The sequence below is a fragment of the Sinocyclocheilus anshuiensis genome, unplaced genomic scaffold (assembly GCF_001515605.1).
Source record: "Sinocyclocheilus anshuiensis isolate Anshui unplaced genomic scaffold, SAMN03320099.WGS_v1.1 scaffold560, whole genome shotgun sequence".
NCBI lineage: Eukaryota > Metazoa > Chordata > Actinopteri > Cypriniformes > Cyprinidae > Sinocyclocheilus > Sinocyclocheilus anshuiensis.
Genome location: NW_015554116.1, coordinates 459,051 through 478,402, shown reverse-complemented (window position 1 = coordinate 478,402; position 19,352 = coordinate 459,051). Strand labels below are relative to the sequence as shown.

General features: G+C 36.4%; 1 protein-coding gene across 1 annotated transcript in view; it reads left to right on the top strand.

Moving 5' to 3' along the window:
* The window catches only part of patj (PATJ crumbs cell polarity complex component), a 134,871-nt gene that overhangs the window by 107,182 nt on the left and 8,337 nt on the right, over positions 1–19,352 (top strand). Inside the window, exons 33-46 of the mRNA XM_016462200.1 lie at positions 2,138–2,210; positions 3,907–4,008; positions 4,481–4,567; positions 5,748–5,816; positions 6,080–6,206; positions 6,485–6,591; positions 8,890–8,973; positions 9,405–9,598; positions 10,383–10,530; positions 11,994–12,080; positions 12,378–12,501; positions 13,831–13,868; positions 13,961–14,083; positions 14,275–14,379. Coding sequence (XP_016317686.1) covers positions 2,138–2,210; positions 3,907–4,008; positions 4,481–4,567; positions 5,748–5,816; positions 6,080–6,206; positions 6,485–6,591; positions 8,890–8,973; positions 9,405–9,598; positions 10,383–10,530; positions 11,994–12,080; positions 12,378–12,501; positions 13,831–13,868; positions 13,961–14,083; positions 14,275–14,379 — 1,468 coding nt within the window. The remainder of the gene's footprint in view (positions 1–2,137; positions 2,211–3,906; positions 4,009–4,480; positions 4,568–5,747; positions 5,817–6,079; positions 6,207–6,484; positions 6,592–8,889; positions 8,974–9,404; positions 9,599–10,382; positions 10,531–11,993; positions 12,081–12,377; positions 12,502–13,830; positions 13,869–13,960; positions 14,084–14,274; positions 14,380–19,352) is intronic.

The window sequence follows — 19,352 nt, the reverse complement described above, 5'->3', positions numbered from 1 at the left end:
TGTGCGTGTGCGTGTGCGTGTGTGTGTGTGTGTGTGTGTGTGTGTGTGTGTGTGTGTGTGTGTGTGAATGTTTGGTCACCCGGGTCTTTTTTTTGCCTACTGTTTTATAAATACTGTTCATTCAGAATTCTTGGCTTAGAGCAAAACAAAAAAGTCAACAGATGAAGCAATCCATAAAGTTTCAAGAAAAAAAAAAATTATTACTATCAAAAATGTGTTCCAAAATACTATTAAGTCAAAATTTCATAGGAAATGGAATTTTGACCCACTTTATGCATTGTTGAGTTAGTGATAAAAAAAAAATTCTCGTCCTATGACAAAAAAAAATATGAAAATAGCATTGATTAGGGCCAGAAACGAGTTTTTGAGAAATTCATTGAATATCAAATAAATGTTTTTATCAATAAAATATTTAAAAAATCACAACTTACCAGTCAATTTGACCCCAAATATGCGTTCTAGGGTTATAATAGCTGTTTAGCATTTTTAACTCCATATCAAGTTATCTCTGTCTCTTGTCACTTTGAAAAGTGGAGTCATTGTTGCCCAAGTACCAAATCAAATACATGCTGTCTTGTGTGTATTGGCAACACGAGCAAAGCCATGTGACATTGATACATTTTATTGTGATACTTGATAGCATTTTAATAGCAGTATTTCTGGAGTTGTCATGTCCTCCCATCCAGAGAGTGAGGTGTGATATGGTTTAATAAACTGGAACTGCTATCGCTATAAAACGTTTTTTGATCGCTTAGAGGATTTTTGTAGTGCAACACATGGTTTTAATGCAGCACAGCCCTTCAGTCCATCATAAACGAAAGCCTGCTTTGTCATTACAGGCGTAATCAGAGACTTATCATCTGTTTCTGTTCATATCTCAGGTTTTTGTAAGAGTATTTGTTAGCTTGACCTTTATTTGACTGCTTGTTTTGTCAGTCCGACAGGTTTTGCTGATAACGGCTGTGTAAAGACGCCAATATCTCCTTGCTATCTACAGCTAATTATCAGAGGTCTGAGAAATATGACGGGCAGCTCTGTTTACGTCTATCAAAACAACGTTAACGTGCTACTGAATGTTAATAGATTCACTTTAATGGATGCCCAGTTTGCCGGAAAGCCCTTGTTAAATGATTTGTATTGTGTCAAAAGTCATTTGGCGACACATGATGGAATGCAATAGAGGAAAGCAGGTTGCCATTTCAATGTAACTGGCCAGTGGTCAAGATGGAACCGTGTCCGCCTGTGACGCGAACGGCAAAATGTCACCGTCTCATTCCGAGTTGTTTAGCGAAGGGATTTCGGAGCTGGATGAAATCAGGACACTAGCTCAGATTTGCTGTTTCAATCAGAAGGGGTTATTTGGAAACAAGCTTGAGGATTGATCGTTTCATAAATTCTGATCACCTACGTTGACCTCAACTTGACAGTAATTGGAAATGGGTCATTTAGTGAGCAAAGACAATAACGCCAAGGTGAACAGAAGGAGGGGTATAGGGAGCGATATTACTCGTTACTCGAGGATTCATAGCGCAACCTCAATTCATCTGGTCCATCAGTCCTTATCGATCTCAGCAGATAAATCTGCCAAGAGCCATGTGGGTACATGAGAAGTAGAGAGTGAGCCGGGCCAATTTTGGTGTCATCGAAAGGATGGGAATCATTTTTCTTGGATATGCGTTTTTTAAAGGGATAGTTCACCCAAAAATACTGTTATCAGTTACTCACCCTCAATTTGTTTCAACCTTATGAGTTCTGTTGAGCACAAAAGAAGATATTTTGAAGAATGTTGGTAACCGTAGTTGACGGTAGCCATTGACTTCCATAGTATGAAAAAATACTATGGAAGTCAATGGCTACCATCAGGTTCACATTCTTCAAAATATATTTTTTTGTGTGTTCAACAGAAGAAAGAAACTCTTACAGATTTGGAGCGACATGAGGGTGAGTAAATAATGACAGATTTTTTTATTTTTGGGTGAACTGTCCCTTCAAGATGTTTTGCTGGTGAAATTACAAATAATTTAAATATTGTGTCACTGTTTTTGTAAAATTGTGTGAATGCTTTCTACTTTTGTGTCATTGCATGTGATTTGCTGTGAATGGTTATTAATATTTAATCTTTTCTGTCGGTTGATAGGAATGAAGATGCTATCAATCAAATGGCTGTCGCTCCTTTTCCTTCCCAGCCTTCCTTGTTCTACTCCAGTGAGGTACGGTACATTATGAACAGACATATATGACTTAATTAGAATCTGTGTTAACGGAGTTTTGTCCAGTTTTAAGTATAAATGAATGTGTTAATGTAATATTTTAAAATCTAGATATCACATTTGATATTTAATATATTGTATTATTATATTATATATTATTATATGAATCTGATATTTTATTTATTTATTGCATAAATTGCCTGTTTTGTTCTAATCATTTTGTCAACCACCATAAAAACTCATTGGTCCAAAGTCATGCTCCACATAACATAAATGTCATGCGTATTGCTCATGTTATGCTTTCAAGAAAAAAGTAAATAAATAAATACATACATTTTTTAAATTATAAAAATATATATTTTAATTTAAACACAAATTAATACATTTGAAAGGAACACTCCACTATTTTTGAAAATAGGCTTATTTTCCAACTCCCCTAGAGTTAAACAGTTGAGTTTTACCGTTTTCGAATCCATTCAGCCGATCTCCGGGTCTGGCGGTAGCACTTTTAGCTGTAGCTTAGCATAGATCATTGAATCTGATTAGACCGTTAGCATCTCGCTCAAAAATGACCAAAGAGTTTCTATATTTTTCCTATTTAAAACTTGTCTCTTCTGTAGTTACATCGTGTACTAAGACCGACGGAAAATTAAAAGTTGCGATTTTCTAGGCCGTTATGGCTAGGAACTATACTCTCATTCCGGCGTAATAATCAAGGAACTTTGCTGCCGTACCATGGGTGCAGCAGGCGCAATGATATTACGCAGCGCCAGGAAATAGTCCCCAGCACGTTCCCTGTGCAAGCAGGGAGAGTATAGTTCCTAGCCATATCGGCCTAGTATAAAATTGCAACTTTTCGTTTTCCGTCGGTCTTAGTACACGATGTAACTACAGAAGAGTCAAGTTTTAAATAGGAAAAATATCGAAACTCTTTGGTCATTTTTGAGCGAGATGCTAACGGTCTAATCAGATTCAATGATCTATGCTAAGCTGCAGCTAAAAGTGCTACCGCCAGACCCGGAGATCGGCTGAATGGATTCGAAAACGGTAAACCTCAACTGTTTAACTCTAGGGGAGTTGGAAAATAAGCCTATTTTCAAAAATAGTGGAGTGTTCCTTTAAATACATTTGTTCATTTAATGTTTAAAAATATAGATAACACATTTAATATTTAATATATTAACATTAACCTGTTATTGTTATTATTCTATTATTAGATTATATATTATTGTTTTAATATGATCTTTTATTTATCTATTTATGTATTTTTCGCATTAATTGCCTGTTTTGTTATAACCACATCAAGCAATGTGTTATAGCACGATTTTGTTGGCCACCATGAAAACTCAATGGTCCAAAATTATGTTCCACATTGAATATGCTGTGCCACAATCTACAGCAATTTCACTTTCAGGAAAAAATATTTTAAAATAATAATTTAAAAAATAAAAAACTTTACAAATTATTATTACATTTTTACATTTTACGTGTACAAATAAATATAGATGTCACATTTAATATTTAATATATTAATAATAAATAGTTTTTTCTTTTATTTCTATGACAATATTTAATTTTTTTATTCATTCATGTACTTACTTAATTCTTTCATTTATTGAGGTAATTAGAGGTCCTCACCCCTTCCTGCACTGCTAAAAGTTAGAAGAGTTCAGCTGATTTCAGAACTGTTTTTCAGACACATCTAAATATGCCAGCAGTTCCAGCTCCAGCAGAGAAGCCACAGTTACCCGAGAGCCTCCCTCTGAGCAGAAACTCACCTGAGCCGCCGATAATCAAGGTATTGATTATACAAATATTAATAATTATACACGAATAAAGATTCTATAAAAATACTGTTTCATATAGAGTCTAATAAAAGTGAAGAATGCAGTGAATAAAAAAAAATTCACTTCAGTCTGTTATGCTTGTAAGCCAGACTTTTCAACAGATATGATGCAAGAACATAGCAACTATTGCCATCATTATAAAAAGAATAATGACTCTTGACTCAGCGTTTTACGACTCTATCCCATCTCCCCTCGCTTTCATCCCCTCATTGTCGGTCTGAGTTCGGACCAGCTGTTTCTGCCCTAAATGTGGATTTGTTTTTCGATAAACAAACAGGCGCTTCACTCTAAACAGCAGCTCATTGTCATCGGCTGCCTCTAGCTTAACTCTGTCCTAGATGGAGGCAGCAAATGCGGTTTTGACCTAGTTGAGGCTCTAGGCCTCGCACTTTATTTTACCTGTTTGCCTGACTCCTCATACAGGATCAGCCGAGCGTGGTGCGGCCCGTGAGCTCCACTCAGACAGATCAGATGCAGGAGACTTTCAGAGATGAAGAGTCAGCATTGAAGGTGAGGAACACCTAAGAAGATCTCAATGAGTATGTTCAGAATCATATAGTACTTGTACTATATTTGCAAAATGTATACTGTGCTCAGTATGCTATGCAATTTATTGTATATGTAAAATGCCCATATAAATAATTTGTTATTATTTAGTATTTATAAGTCAATTTTGAAAATTGCAAAATTACCTATTTTTTTCCACGACAATAGGCAAACATCCAGCATAATGATGTAATGTTAAAGCATTTTTAATTTAATGAGTGACTTTTAGTTGTAGTATGCATATTTATACTGAAATTAATATACTTTGCCAATTTTCTGTATTAATGCAATAGCTACATAAATTATTTATATTGTTTTAATTATTTATATTTATTTATATGTATTTATATTATTTATAATTAAATAGTTATGTAAATCTTAAATATATTTATAAATGTATAAATATCTTAAATAAAAATATTTTTTTATTTATTTAAGATATTTATAATATCTATATTTAAATGTACATTTATGAACAGACAGACAGACAGATAGATAGATAGATAGATTATTATATATGCTTTTGAATATAGAATATGCTTTAATATGCACTATAATATACCTATTATTAATAAATAGATATATAAAATACCCATATATTTATAAATGTGTTATTTATATTATATATTTTTCCTTTCTTCTTTTTTTTTTTTTTTACATCATAACTTTTTTTTTAAATCCTGATTATTTTCAGTAAATGTACATTTATGAACAGACAGACAGACAGATAGATAGATAGATAGATTATTATATATGCTTTTGAATATAGAATATGCTTTAATATGCACTATAATATACCTATTATTAATAAATAGATATATAAAATACCCATATATTTATAAATGTGTTATTTATATTATATATTTTTCCTTTCTTCTTTTTTTTTTTTTTTACATCATAACTTTTTTTTTAAATCCTGAATCTTTTTTATTTTCAGCTTTAAAATTTTGAATACCAGATTTTTAATGCAGCCAATGTATTTATGGACATTTTTTAAAAATGTTTAAAATTCCTATCCTTGCCGTTTTACTCATGAATCAAAAAGTGCCATGAATGTTAGTTTCATAATTGCTCCATTAAATTTGGGTTGTGTAGTCTGTTATACTGAGTGATAGAACTAATTACGGTCTATTAATCTTCTCAGAAGCTGAAATCCTCAGAGAAGATATTGGAGTCTCCAAGCGAACAGTCACCCAAGCCTCTTGTGGAGCAGGTGTGTTTGTTCATTCAAGTATATGTTTGTGCTACACAAAACACCATTTGCAACACATTTAACTTTCTTAGTCATCATTAATGCATTAATTTTGAGTTCCTTTTAACTTTGAGTTGCATGTGAGTTGGATGAGATTTTTACTCATTTAAACAGGTGCCAAAACATGAAAGCTCTGCCTAGACAAAACATGGCAGCCGTTAGTAAACAGTCTAACCTCTGTGTCTCTCTCCTGCAAACTCGCCCTTGTCCTGGATCGTCTCCAGATCACCAGTCTTCCAAATATCCAGAGGAATTCCACCAGGCCCTCAGCCAGTTCTCTGGAGGTCACATCCTTGGGATCATCCGTGCCAGTCTCTGGCACCAGCCCTGACTTCGAGTACTGCAGCAAAGGTGCAACACGCTCAGTGTCACAGATTTTGTTTAAAACACTTTATGTTGTTACTTTAATTTTCATGTTCATGAGCTGCAATCTGTGGTCCCCAAATGCATGTTTAATCAAGACTGAAATTAAAACAACACAGCGCTGCCATGTGGATTTGCCTCTGCCTCTTTGAGCACTGACAGTTGTTTTTTCCAAGAGGAATTCATTTTCTTTTCACTCTGACTGTTTTTAAAAACACAGAACATGAAGGACTTGCATCATCTTTATCTCTCTCTGTGTGTTTCAGACCCTGCTACGTGTCCCATAGTTCCAGGACAAGAGACTGTTATTGAGATTTCTAAAGGCCGGTCTGGACTAGGTCTCAGTATAGTCGGCGGCAAAGATACGCAGCTGGTATGATACCAGAAATAAAATGTGCTTTGCTTTATTTTGTACGTTTTTGCTTTTTTTTATTAATTGTTTTTGTTTGTTTTTCGCTATTATTTTTCTGTATTGTTTATTTGTTTTGTTTTGTTGTTGTTTTTTCTGTTTTGTTTTGTTTTGCCTTGCCTTTTGTATTTGTTTTAATTTTACTATATTTTTTGGTTTTGTTTGTTTTTTGCATTTTTTCTGTTTTTTATTTTGTCTTAGTTTTTTGCAATTTTGCCTTTTTGTTTTCTTTTTTTTGTGCGTTTGTCTTTTGTATTTGTTTTTTTTTCTGTTCAGTTTTTGCTGTCTTTTGTTTTTTATTTTGTTTTTTGTTTTGTCATTCTTTTGTATTTGTTTACATTTTTGCTAGGTTTTTTATTGATTGTTTCTTTTTATGTTTTTTGTTCAGTTTTGTTTTATTTTAATTTGTTGTTTTTCTTTTGTCTTGTATGTGTTTAGTTTTTGTCTTTCTGTTTTGTTTTTCTTTTTAGTTTTTGATTTGTCTTGTGTTTGTTTTAATTTTTGCTTTTTTATTTTCTTTGTTTATATTTTGTATTTTATTTGTATTTTTCTCATTTTTTTCTATATAGTTTTCATCTTTCGGCTTTTTGTTTTTGTGTTTAGTTTTGTCTTTTGTTTTTTTCTGTTGTATTTTTTTTTGTATTATGTTTTTTGTATTTTTTTCTGTTTTATGATTTCAGTTTTATAAATCAGTGATTTAAGTGTTAGTTAGCAAAAAGGCAGAAATCACATACAGCTCCTTTTATTGAAACATGCATGAATGAGTCATTTTAATGTCAAATTCAGTCAATAGCACATTTATTGTTGTTGATTGCTTATTTTTTACCTAGATTTGGTAGCATACACACCCAGGATGCTTTCTTATGTTAAAAAATAGCTAGATAAAAATGACAGGGCTTATTCTTTCTAGTGTGCCGCAGGGCTGCATCGGAACAGGCAGGTCACAGCAGGAGCTTTTTGTCTGCCCTGACTTTCTCTGCCCGACTGCAGAGACAAGCATCGCTTTTTATCAGTGTACTGCCACCTCGCCATCATAATTCTGCAGCGCTCCAGCTCTGTGGGCTAGTTTAGCTGTCAAAGGCTTCCATGAGTCAACAAAACCAGCCCTCGGGCTCCACAGGTTTTCAGCAGAAAAAAAAATGTTTCGTGTGTGTTTTTATAAAAAAGGATTTTAAAGGTGAAGGGGAGCAGAAATTATGCATCCTCATGTCGCTCCAAATCAGTACGATGTACTCGCTTCTGTGGAACACAAAAGAAGATATTTCAGAAAATGTGCAGGTTACTCTTTTCCATTCAGTTACAAATAATAGTGACTAAAGCTTTCAAGCTTCAATAAAGGATGCAAATAAAAGTATCATAAAATTGATCCGTATGACACATGCACTATATTACTTGTGTTACAAAGGCTTTGTACGAGGAACAGACTGACAATTTTTGTTATCAGTTATTCTGTGATAATCTTTTCCTCCTGTGAGCTCTTTACCGAATGAAGTCAGTGAGTTGAACTCGAGAACCTGATCAGTTTAATTCGTAAACAAATCATTCAATTTTTGTGAACTGAGAGAGATTCATTGAAAAGATCTGATTGAAAAGAATGATTGATTCACAAAAGTAGAAAATGTAAAGATTTTCAGTGCATTATGACCAGTGTAGATATTGTCAACTAAAATTAAAACTATTAAAAATAGTTTTCAGTAATTAAAATACAGCTGAAATACTATAAAATTGAAATATTACATGAAAATCTTTATCAAGGATTTTGCTTTGGCAACTAAATATAATTTAGGTTGAAGTACTAAAGCACTAAAAATGACTGAAGTATTAAAATTACTAAAACTAAAACTGAAATAAAAATAAATAGCTGTGTAGAAATAGAAAACAAAAAATGACAAGCACACAAAATGTACTAAATCTTAAACTAAAATGGAAAATAAGCTAATTTTAATATTAATCACTAATAAGTTCATTTTAACTTTTATTGTTTTTGCACATAAATCTATGGTATGATTTCAGAAGACTTGAAAGATGGCTAAAGAGTCAATTTTTGTTACTTTTGTATCCTTTATGAAGCTTTGAAGCTTCAATTTCTGTTCATTGTAATTGTTCCGTTTCATATGCATTTGAAACAATGTAAGGCTGAGTAAATGATGACAGAATTTGTAGGTGAGCTGTTCCTTTAAGAAACAAGTGATAGGAATTTATAGTTTCTTTCTCTTTTTTTGTCATATTTCTCCTCTTCACACATATTTCTCCTCTTTTCAGGATGCCATAGTGATTCATGAAGTGTATGAGGAGGGGGCGGCAGCGCGGGACGGTCGTGTCTGGGCCGGAGATCAGATTCTCGAGGTCTGTTTGTGTGTATGAGGGAGTGTGTTGTAAGGTTGTAGAGCGGGACGCCTCTGTAATGTCACTGACAGCTGGTCTGCCTTGAGCAAAATGGAAATTTGACGGCATTATTGTGAATTATTATAGATCTGAACAGTGCTTCTCTGTATTTAACTTTGACAATAGCGCCATCTTCTGTACATAGAGTAGTGTCAACATAAGCTTTTGCTATGTGCTGAATGTGCTGCATTTATTTCATCATGAATTAGATTTTATTTTTATATTTTCATATTTCTTTTTAATTTCAGTTGACTTTTTAGTAATTTTGTGCCATTTTTATTGTTTTTTTTTATTATATATATTTTTTAAGTAATTCTCTATAGCGTTAATTTTGCATAATTGTATTATTGGTAAATGCGTAAGGAGACTGTGTTCTCTGGCGCCCCCTGCAGGTGAATGGAGTAGATCTGCGGAGCGTGGCTCATGAAGATGCAATAGCTGCTCTACGGCAAACACCGGCCAAAGTGCGGTTGACAGTCCTGCGCGACGAGGCGCAATACAGGGACGAGGAGAACCTCGACATGTTCCGTGTTGAACTTCAGAAGAGAACCGGGCGGGGGCTGGGCCTGAGCATCGTTGGGAAGAGGTGAGTGCAAGTTTGTTTTCCTTATGAGGAGAAAAGGGAAAGAATGGAAAAAACAGTAATCATTTTAAAATGAAAAGATAAATAAAATGCACAATACAATAGTAATCATTTTAAAATAATATCATGAAATAAAAAGCTCAATAAAATATTATTTTAAAGTAGTATCTTAATAAAATGCAGAGTACAGTAATTTTGAAAATAATATAATAAAATGCACAGTACAATAATGTTTTAATTGGCAATAAAGTTTTTTTCAAATAAATAAAACAAATTATAATAAAATAATCATTATTTTAAAATAATAAAAATGCACAATATCATATTTTAAAATAATATATTTACATTTAAATTTATTCATTTAGCAGACACTTTTATTCAAAGCAACTTGTCAATAAAATGCACAGTACAATAATCATTTTGAAATAAAATAATAGAATGAAATGCACAATACACTAATTCAAAATAAGATCAAATGTACAATGCAGTAAAAATCATTTTAAAAATAATATAATAAAATAAAAACTAAAATAATATTAGTAGTTTTACACAGTAAAAGTTTTGAAAAAAATAATAAGTTATGCTATAATACTATAATAATTTTTAAATAATACAATAAAATAAAATGCACCAAATAATAATCATTTTAAAATAAAATAATAAAATTAAATGCACAATACAATAATATAAAAAAATAAAATAAAACAATCTGCACAATACAGTAACTATTTTGGTTGTACACAAACATGACACTAAATTTCCTCGTTCTCCTTTTCTCCCTCTTCAGAAATGGTAAGGGTGTGTTCATCTCGGATGTGGTGAAGAGCGGAGCGGCTGATCTGGACGGCAGACTGATGCAGGGTGATCAGATCCTGTCTGTGGATGGAGAGGACATGAGACAGGCCTCACAGGAGACCGTCGCTGCCATTCTCAAGGTGAGCTCCACCTCAATCCTAAAACCCAAAGCCCAGTTTACAACCTGTTTCAAAACTAGATTACAAGAGCAGAGTTAGTTGGAGCGGCAGTTGCAATATGCTGCCACTAGGTGTCGCTGTTTGGTTGTGTATTTAGTGGCTGTTGAGGCCTGTGGTATTTATAAACAATTTCGGATTTCTTATTTAAACATTTTGTTTTGTCTGCAGTTACAGTAATGATTTCAAGAAGATTTTATATAAAAAAAATGTTTGCAATGTTCATTCCTATTAAAAAGAGCTTGAAGAATTCATGGGGGTCCAAAGTTTTATGTAGGATCACATAATTCATCTCAAGTGACAAAAACACTGAATTCCACGTCTTATAATCATAATGGCCGGTGTAGACATCATATTTACTTTTATGCATGGGCTATGATTGATAGATATGTCAGCATACAAGTTGTACTGTCAAATTGAATGTGGTATCTAACCAACCTGTTTCATTGGTTTATATGGAGTTCAAACGCATGTTCACTCTAAAACACACTTCATATAACGGTTTTGGCCTCCTGTAATAAATTTAAACAGTAGCATCACATTGGTTTATCATAGTTTTTGTTATGGTCAGCTTAGATATCAGCATATCAGCTGTTCCCAAAAATATGCTTAAAATTTGATATTAAACAATATCCAACCCAACCCTTTTGTAAGTTTTAAGATGTATTCAAATTCATGTAACGTCCTACACTAACTCCCAGAAATGTAGTTAAAAAGTTAATAACAACAAATTGAATTGAGTAATAAAATTGTTACAAATAACGCAAAAAAAAGTTAATAGAATGTTTGTTTGTATGATTTTTAGCTGAAACTGTACTAAATGTTGTTTATGTAATATACAAACACACACACACACATTTACATACAAAGATGTATATATAGGTAAGTCCATCATGTTGTTAGGATGTTTAGATTTTTTTTTATTTTAGCTTAAACATCACGTTGTGTGTGTGTGTGTGTGTGTGTGTGTGTGTGTATGTATCTATGTATATGTGTATATATATTTATATAATACACTGTTATATATTATACATATTACAATATATTATATACATTATATAGTTTATGAAAATTAATCGAAAATTGTCCATTCATGGCACTCTCTGCGGTTCTTTGGGAGGCATGTGAAAAGGCCTTCACGATTAATGTTGTGAACAGGGCAAAAAGAATCTGCAGTATTGTGCCAGTTGGTGGAATTCTGGGAAATGTTGGCTTGAATAAGGTTGCACTGAGCCCGTGTCGTTTGGCTCAATGGGTTTGGCTCTCTGGACGAGAGCGAGGGTGTTATGTTGTGGCATCAGGTCTTTGCACATGTGTAAAGGTTCTCGAAAGTATGTGAAAGTGTGTTGGTGAGGATACGAGCGAGAAGACACAGCTCACAATGCCAAAGTTGTGTGTGCGTCAACGTGTGTGCTGTGATCCTGCAGTGCGCCAGGGGCAAGGTGCTGTTGGAACTGGGCCGACTGAAGGCTGCCTCCTGGATCTCTTCCAGACGCACCTCCCAGGGAAGTCAGGTGTGTAGCCCGTGTCCTACACCTCATTGGGCTTTCCTGGCATTTCCAGAAGGTCCAGCATGCCGAACTCTAACCCAATCATTAGTGCATGTTAGCGGACGGGCGAACCAGCGGTGTATGGCTGTGGGCATCTGTGTGTGTTACTCATCCATACTGCCTGAAAAAGCAAAGGGAGTGTGTGGTTACATGTCCGCATGCGCTCACTTGTCACTAACCGTGACGTATGCATGTGCGATGGCATGAGTATTTTGTGTATATGTGTGGAATAGCACCTTCAGCGAACTCTTTCTCCTTTAGATGAGCCATGTGAGCGCCAACAGCAGCGCCCCAACCCCCACGCCCCCTGCCGTTATTCCGCCTCCCTCTCAAATCCTCAACAACAACAGCCGAAACATCACCGAGCCCAACAGCAAAAGCACAGGTACTTCTTGCACCACATCAGCACTGAAGTAGCAGGAAACAACCATAAAACGGCTATAAATCAGCCTTAAAACAACACTTTTCTTATCTGTCGACAGCGAGCGTAAGTGTTTAGAAAGTGCCTCTGTAAACAGTGTGCTTGTTTTCTTCTATTGTTTGAATTAGATTAAAATTGCGGTCACATTTGCTGTTGTTTGTCATATTTTCCAGTTATTTCGTTAGGAATCCATGCTATTGGGAATTTCGTGTAAGGGCGAAAGATTTCCCCTAGCAGGGTTTAAGTTGGTCGCACAAATTTGCCACATTGACCATCAGAAATCTACTTGGTTTTATAGTGACTTTTTTTGTTAGCTGTACTTTATACATCCCAAAGGACAATGGACCTTTTTTGCTCAAGAAATTTCGCAAAAGTTTTACTTTCAGCAACCACTTTTAATCCCATCGAGCAAGTGGGATCTCATGGTTTACTTATTTAAAGGGATAGTTCATGAACATTCTGACATTAATGTCACCCTCATGTCGTTTAAAACCCGTAAGACCTTTGTTCATCTTCGGTACACAAATTAAGATATTCTTGATGAAATCCGAGAGCTTAGAATGCATTGCAACTTCCACATTCAAGGCCCAAAAATGTAGTAAGGGCATCATTAAAATAGTCCATGTGACATCCGTGGTTCAACCGTAATGTTATGAAGCTATGAGAATACTTTTTGCGCGCAAAGAAAACAGAAATAATGACTTTATTCGACATTTCTTCTCTTCAGTGTCAGTCTTTGCCAGCATTCACAACAGTACCATGACAAATGTGTGTGATGCTGCTGGTTTAGGAGTCTGATATAGAACACACATGCACTGCACCTTGCTTGCAAAGAGAGGTACTGTCGTGGTACTGTCATGAATGCCGGTGAAGATTGACATGGAAGATAAGAAATTGTTGAATAAAGTTATTATTTTCGTTTTCTTTGAGCACAAAAAGTATTTTCGTAGCTTCATAATATTACGTTTGAACCACTGATGTCACATTGACTATTTTAACAATGTCCTTACTACCTTTCTGGGCCTTGAATGTGTGAGTTGCGTTGTTGTCTATAAAGGGTCTCTACCTTTCTGGGCCTTGAACGTGTCAGTTGTGTTGTTGTCTATGCAGGGTCAGAAAACTCTCGGATTTCATTAAAAATATCTTAATCTGTGCATCTAGAAGGTCTTATGGGTTTGGAATGACATGAGGGTGAGTAATTAATGACAGAATATTCATTTTTGGGCAAACTATCCCTTTAAACTTTTAAAGGTTTGTAAATCGAAAGTTAATGTGATTTTTATATCCCTCCAGGGACAGAGCCAGGTGTTCGGACAGTGGAGATCACACGGGTAAGCCCATTTACCTCTGAACAGCTCAGTATAGGTTTAGCTATGGTGCTCAATAGTTTCAGTTTTATTGCACCCTTGTCTCACTCTCTCAGGGTCCCACCGATGCTTTGGGTGTCAGTATAGCGGGTGGTAAGGGCAGTCCTCTAGGCGACATCCCCATCTTCATCGCCATGATCCAGGCCAACGGTGTGGCTGCCAGGACACATCGCCTCAAAGTACGGCATCCTTGCCTTTCCCGTTCCTTTCTGTTGCTCATTTTCCACTTTCGTCCTGTGTAAATCAGGCTGAGAGTTATTGATTAAGCATCATACAGTAGTTTGGGTGTGAAGGGCACTGCTGGGGATTGGGTTTGTATCGATGTGAATGAATTTCAAGTGATTTTTTTCCTTTAATGTACCTCTCTTAGGTAGGTGACAGGATTGTGAGCATCAACTCTCAGTCTCTGGATGGCTTGACTCATGGGGACGTCGTAAATATGCTGAAGAATGCTTATGGCACCATCGTCCTCCAGGTACACGTTAAACTCAATAACACTCTTTGTTCGTTAAAGGGATAGTTCACCCAAAAATTAAAATTACCCCATGGTTTACTCACCCTCAAGCGATCCTAGGTGTATATGACTTTCTTCTTTCAGATGAATACAATCGGAGTTATATTAAAAAATGTCCTGGCTCTTCCAAGCTTTATAATGGCAGTGATAAGGGGTTGAGATTTTGAAGCCCAAAAAAGTGCGTCCATGCATCATAAAAAGTGCTCCACACTGCTCCGGGGGGTTAATAAAGGCCGTATCCATATTTAAAACTTTATAAACTGTAATCTCTAGCTTTCGCTAACTGTCGTATGCACGTTCACGAGAGAGTAGGGTTGGGTACCGAAACCGGCACCGGTACCTATGTAACCGGTATGTACTGGAACCGAATCAGAACGCAGATTTCGGTGCCTCATTTCGGGTCGTATGCACGTTCACGAGAGAGTAGGGTTGGGTACCGAAACCGGCACCGGTACCTATGTAACCGGTATGTACTGGAACCGAATCAGAACGCAGATTTCGGTGCCACCGATGCTTGAGCGATCGATTGAAATATTTGTTCTCTGGTTCTCCGAAATGGACGTAAGAAGCATCCTCACCGGCACCGCACGTGAAAAATTATTTCCCGGCTGAGAAAATTCACGAACGCAAGTCGGAAAGCTCTAATCAAACAAAAAACCTTGCTACGTATACTGTCAGGTGAAGCCCCACCCACGAACCCCACCTCCTACTGTCCTTTTTTTGGAAAACTAAAATATGGTCACCCTATTATAAATATACTTAATTATTATGAAAATACCAGAGATGGCTTAAATAACACAGATAAACTATATTGTCGCAGTCGAGTGTTTTTTGTCTTTGTTTTATCATTCAAAACGTTTATATCTTCTGTTTACTCAGTTACAGCAATAGCAATGCCTTTGTCCATATTAGGGATTTCCTGAGTCCTTTTCCTTCTGTGATACTCATATGGAGTTTCTGCGCGAGGGTGCCCTCTGGCGTCCAGTGTGAATTAAACAGACATTAAATGTGTTTATAGCACTCAATAATGGGCAATCCACCCTATTTTGGGTAATTTTTTATTTTATTTTAATTTTTTTAAGTATCGGTTCAGGCACCTAAATTACATTTTAAAACATATTAAAATAGAAAACGGTTATCTTAAATTGTAATAATATTTCACAATATTACTGTATTTTTTATCAAATAAATGCAACCTTGATGAGCATGAGACTTTCAAAACATTAAAATATTCTTACAGACCCCAAACCTTCGAGTGGTGGTTTATTTAACTTATTCTTTGTTCTTCAAATTTGGATATTATCATAAATATGTTGAAAGTTGGGCAAAGTAATCTATTCAGAATGTAGTTATATCATCTTGTTTATTTGACTTTCTATACACCCAGTTAACATGCATTTTTCCAGTTGTTTTGGTCTCACACTACCTACAACCGCTTTAATTTTACCTTTAAATCAAGATAAAAACTGTAATTAATGAAACAGCCCCAATATAACAAAGCCAAAACAAAGCTATATGTGTACAAACATTATTTGAGGGGTATCTATAGTACTGCCACCTAACCTCCATTTAGTCTCCAATTACAGACTGCATTCTTACTCAGAAGCTGAGCTCAACTGTAAGAACGATGTGACCGAACTTAATCAGAGGATTCCTGATTTGACACAACGGGATACTGTGTATGCAAAACAACGAGGGAATTTCAGCGACCAGAAAAACTCAAACTAATTAAACACTTTGGATGGGTGGATGGGTGGGTTGGAAGAAAGAAACTAAAGCGTGTTTACCACCAAAAATCTCATGACCTGATGTCCTAGAGGAGAAACTAACACCATCTGATGACATAACGGGTAGATGAGCACCATCAAAAACAAGTTTGGTTAGGAAAGGGTTTAGGTTTGGAATGGAGTCATCTACAGCTTCAGAAGAAGAGAAAGGATCTGAGCAGGCAAAAGGAGAGAGAGAAAGAGTCGAACAGGAGGACATTAGAATGAGACTCAAGTTAACACAGAAGGCTACAGCATGCTGAATCTCTGAGACAGTCTCACGCAAAAGGTCTCACCTCCCCATGCCGTGGCCACAGAGGTTCCGGGCTGCATGCTTGAATGAAAGTTAGTCTGGAAGTCGAAGAGGTCGCTCTCCATCTTCAGGGCACTGAGGATCAGAAAACAAAACAAAAATGACTTAATCCCCAACCGATTTAAAGGGACAGTTCACCCAAAAATGAAAATGACCCCATAATTTACTCACCCACAAGCCATCCTAGGTGTATATGACTTTCTTCTTTCAGACGAATACAGTTGGAGTTATATTAAAAAATGTCCTGGCTCTTCCAAACTTTATAATGGCAATGAATAGGCAATGAAAAAAGTACATCCATTCATCATAAAAAGTGCTCCACGCAGCTCCGGGGGGTTAATAAAGGCCTTCTGAAGTGAAGCGATGCGTTTGTGTAAAAAATATCCATATTTAAAACTTTATAAACTGTAATCTCTAGCTTTCGCTAACTGTCGTATGCACGTTCACGAGAGAGTAGGGTTGGGTACCGAAACCGGCACCGGTACCTATGTAACCGGTATGTACTGGAACCGAATCAGAACGCAGATTTCGGTGCCTCATTTCGGTGCCACCAATGCTTGAGCGATCGATTGAAATATTTGTTCTCTGGTTCTCCGAAATGGACGTAAGAAGCATCCTCACCGGCACCGCACGTGAAAAATTATTTCCCGGCTGAGAAAATTCACGAACGCAAGTCGGAAAGCTCTAATAATACAAATCCAACACATCTTTGTAGTAACACGAATGTCCATGTTGTTTTCACATTCCGACTTAAAAGCACAACTCGGGAAATGAGAGCATCTGAGGAGCGCGTGAATGCAGCAATTACTCTTGCTCTGATGGCAGCAGGTAGATACCGTTCTATACTGTAAAAAGCATATGGTAAAAAGGCTATGTCGATTAGCAATGGATTATAAATATACTTAATTATGATGAAAATACCAAAGATGGCTCGAATAACACAGATAAACTATACATTGTCGCAGTCGAGTGTTTATTGTCTTTGTTTTATCATTCAAAACGTTTATATCTTCTGTTTACTCAGTTACAGCAATAGCAATGCCTTTGTCCATATTAGGGATTTCCTGAGTCCTTTTCCTTCTGTGATACTCATATGGAGTTTCTGCGCGAGGGTGCCCTCTGGCGTCCAGTGTGAATTAAACAGACATTAAATGTGTTTATAGCACTCAATAATGGGCAATCCACCCTATTTTGGGTAATTTTTTATTTTATTTTAATTTTTTTAAGTATCGGTTCAGGCACCGTTTAGGCACTGGAACCGTTTTAAAAGTATTGATTTGGCACCGGTATCGGAAAAAACCCAAACGATACCCAACCCTACGAGAGAGTGGTGTTCCAGCGGATGACATAGGACATAGGCGTAGCGGGCCGACATTCGGATGTTTACTATTTGCAGCGGCGTAGCTTATAATGTAGACCACACAAACAAAGCAACCAATTTCTGGCTAAAGGCCTGTTAACACCAAGAACGATGGCTATAATGTAGAGAGTCCGAGCATTTATTAAAGTGGCAGATGACAAAACTGCAGTTCACGCTTATCATACGTTGTTGTGGATGCTAATATTACAGTAAAAGTTATCTTTATAGTTATCGTTCTTGATGTGAATGGGTTTTAAATACCTTTGGGCCAAAACATACAGTACTTTCGCAAGAACACAAATGCAGGCATGACTATTTCGGCAAAAGCGTGGTCCATTGTTCGAACGTAAAGTGCATTCTTGCGTTATTGTTGCATAACTTATTTTAATTAAATTGCTCAGTGGGATTTTCTTCAAATTACTGCTCTGACATGATAGCAATTGACCTGATAGAGAAAGCTTACTGTAGCTACAGTGCCCCCTTGTGTTAAGTTGTGAATTCTTCGCAACAGAGCGATTTGTGAAAGCTAGCTTTATTAGCTAGAAGTGTATTAATTTACATACTGGTACGTTTCTGACTCTTCGTCTGTAAACAATTTTGGATGAACTAGTTTAATGAAGTGCCAAGGCTGCCAAGTATGCAACCTATGATTCAAATTAGTTACAGCGTTCCCGCTCGCTGGCTAGCTAATGAGGGAATGCGTGTTAAGTAATGTGATTTAAAAACACTGTACTTGTTAACAGGATCACTCCAGACTGTCCGTGGGTTGAACTCAGCTTTAAAGAAGCTGTTGGCACTGAACAGACCCTCCGACCCGTTTTGTGTGGCGTGCAGTATCCCCCACATTTATTCCGAACGTTTTAAGAGTCGTTTGGTGGGTTTCTTCTTATTCCCCAGAAATTTCACGTAACACACCGCTAGCTTGATATAGCACTTGGAGTTTGTATATGTTAGCATTTGTTGATAGATATTTGATACGAAGGTCGCCATATTAAGAATACCATGGGGTTTTTTTTGTAAGTGGCGTATTGTGGCGTTTTTGCGTGTAGTAGCTGCGGTTTCAATGATGTGTGTATACATGCTTGTATTCTGTGCTATTATTGCTATGCAGAGCCGTCGTGTGTGTATATGTTCTGTACGGTTATCAGTGTGTGTTAGCGGAGTCGGTGTATCGAAGGACAGTGCGCTGTGTATGTGTGAGCACGTTTGTTTGGACTCACGGTAGTGTGTGTGTGTGTGTGTGAGTGGTTGGTGCTGTGTCACTGGGCTGTTATCAGCTGCGTGCAGCTGTGCGGCAGTTGCGCACGTGTTGCCAGATAATCCCAGTCCTTTGTGCAAATGTACCGTTATCTGTGCGGTTCCAGGAGGAATGCACAGGGCTTTTAAACAGGGGAGCCCAGCCTGCAAAGCCCTGATTACAGCAGCTCAGAGAGCAATTATTGTTTAGCTCGCTCTCTCTCTCTCTCTCTCTCTCTCTCTCTCTCTCTCTCTCACT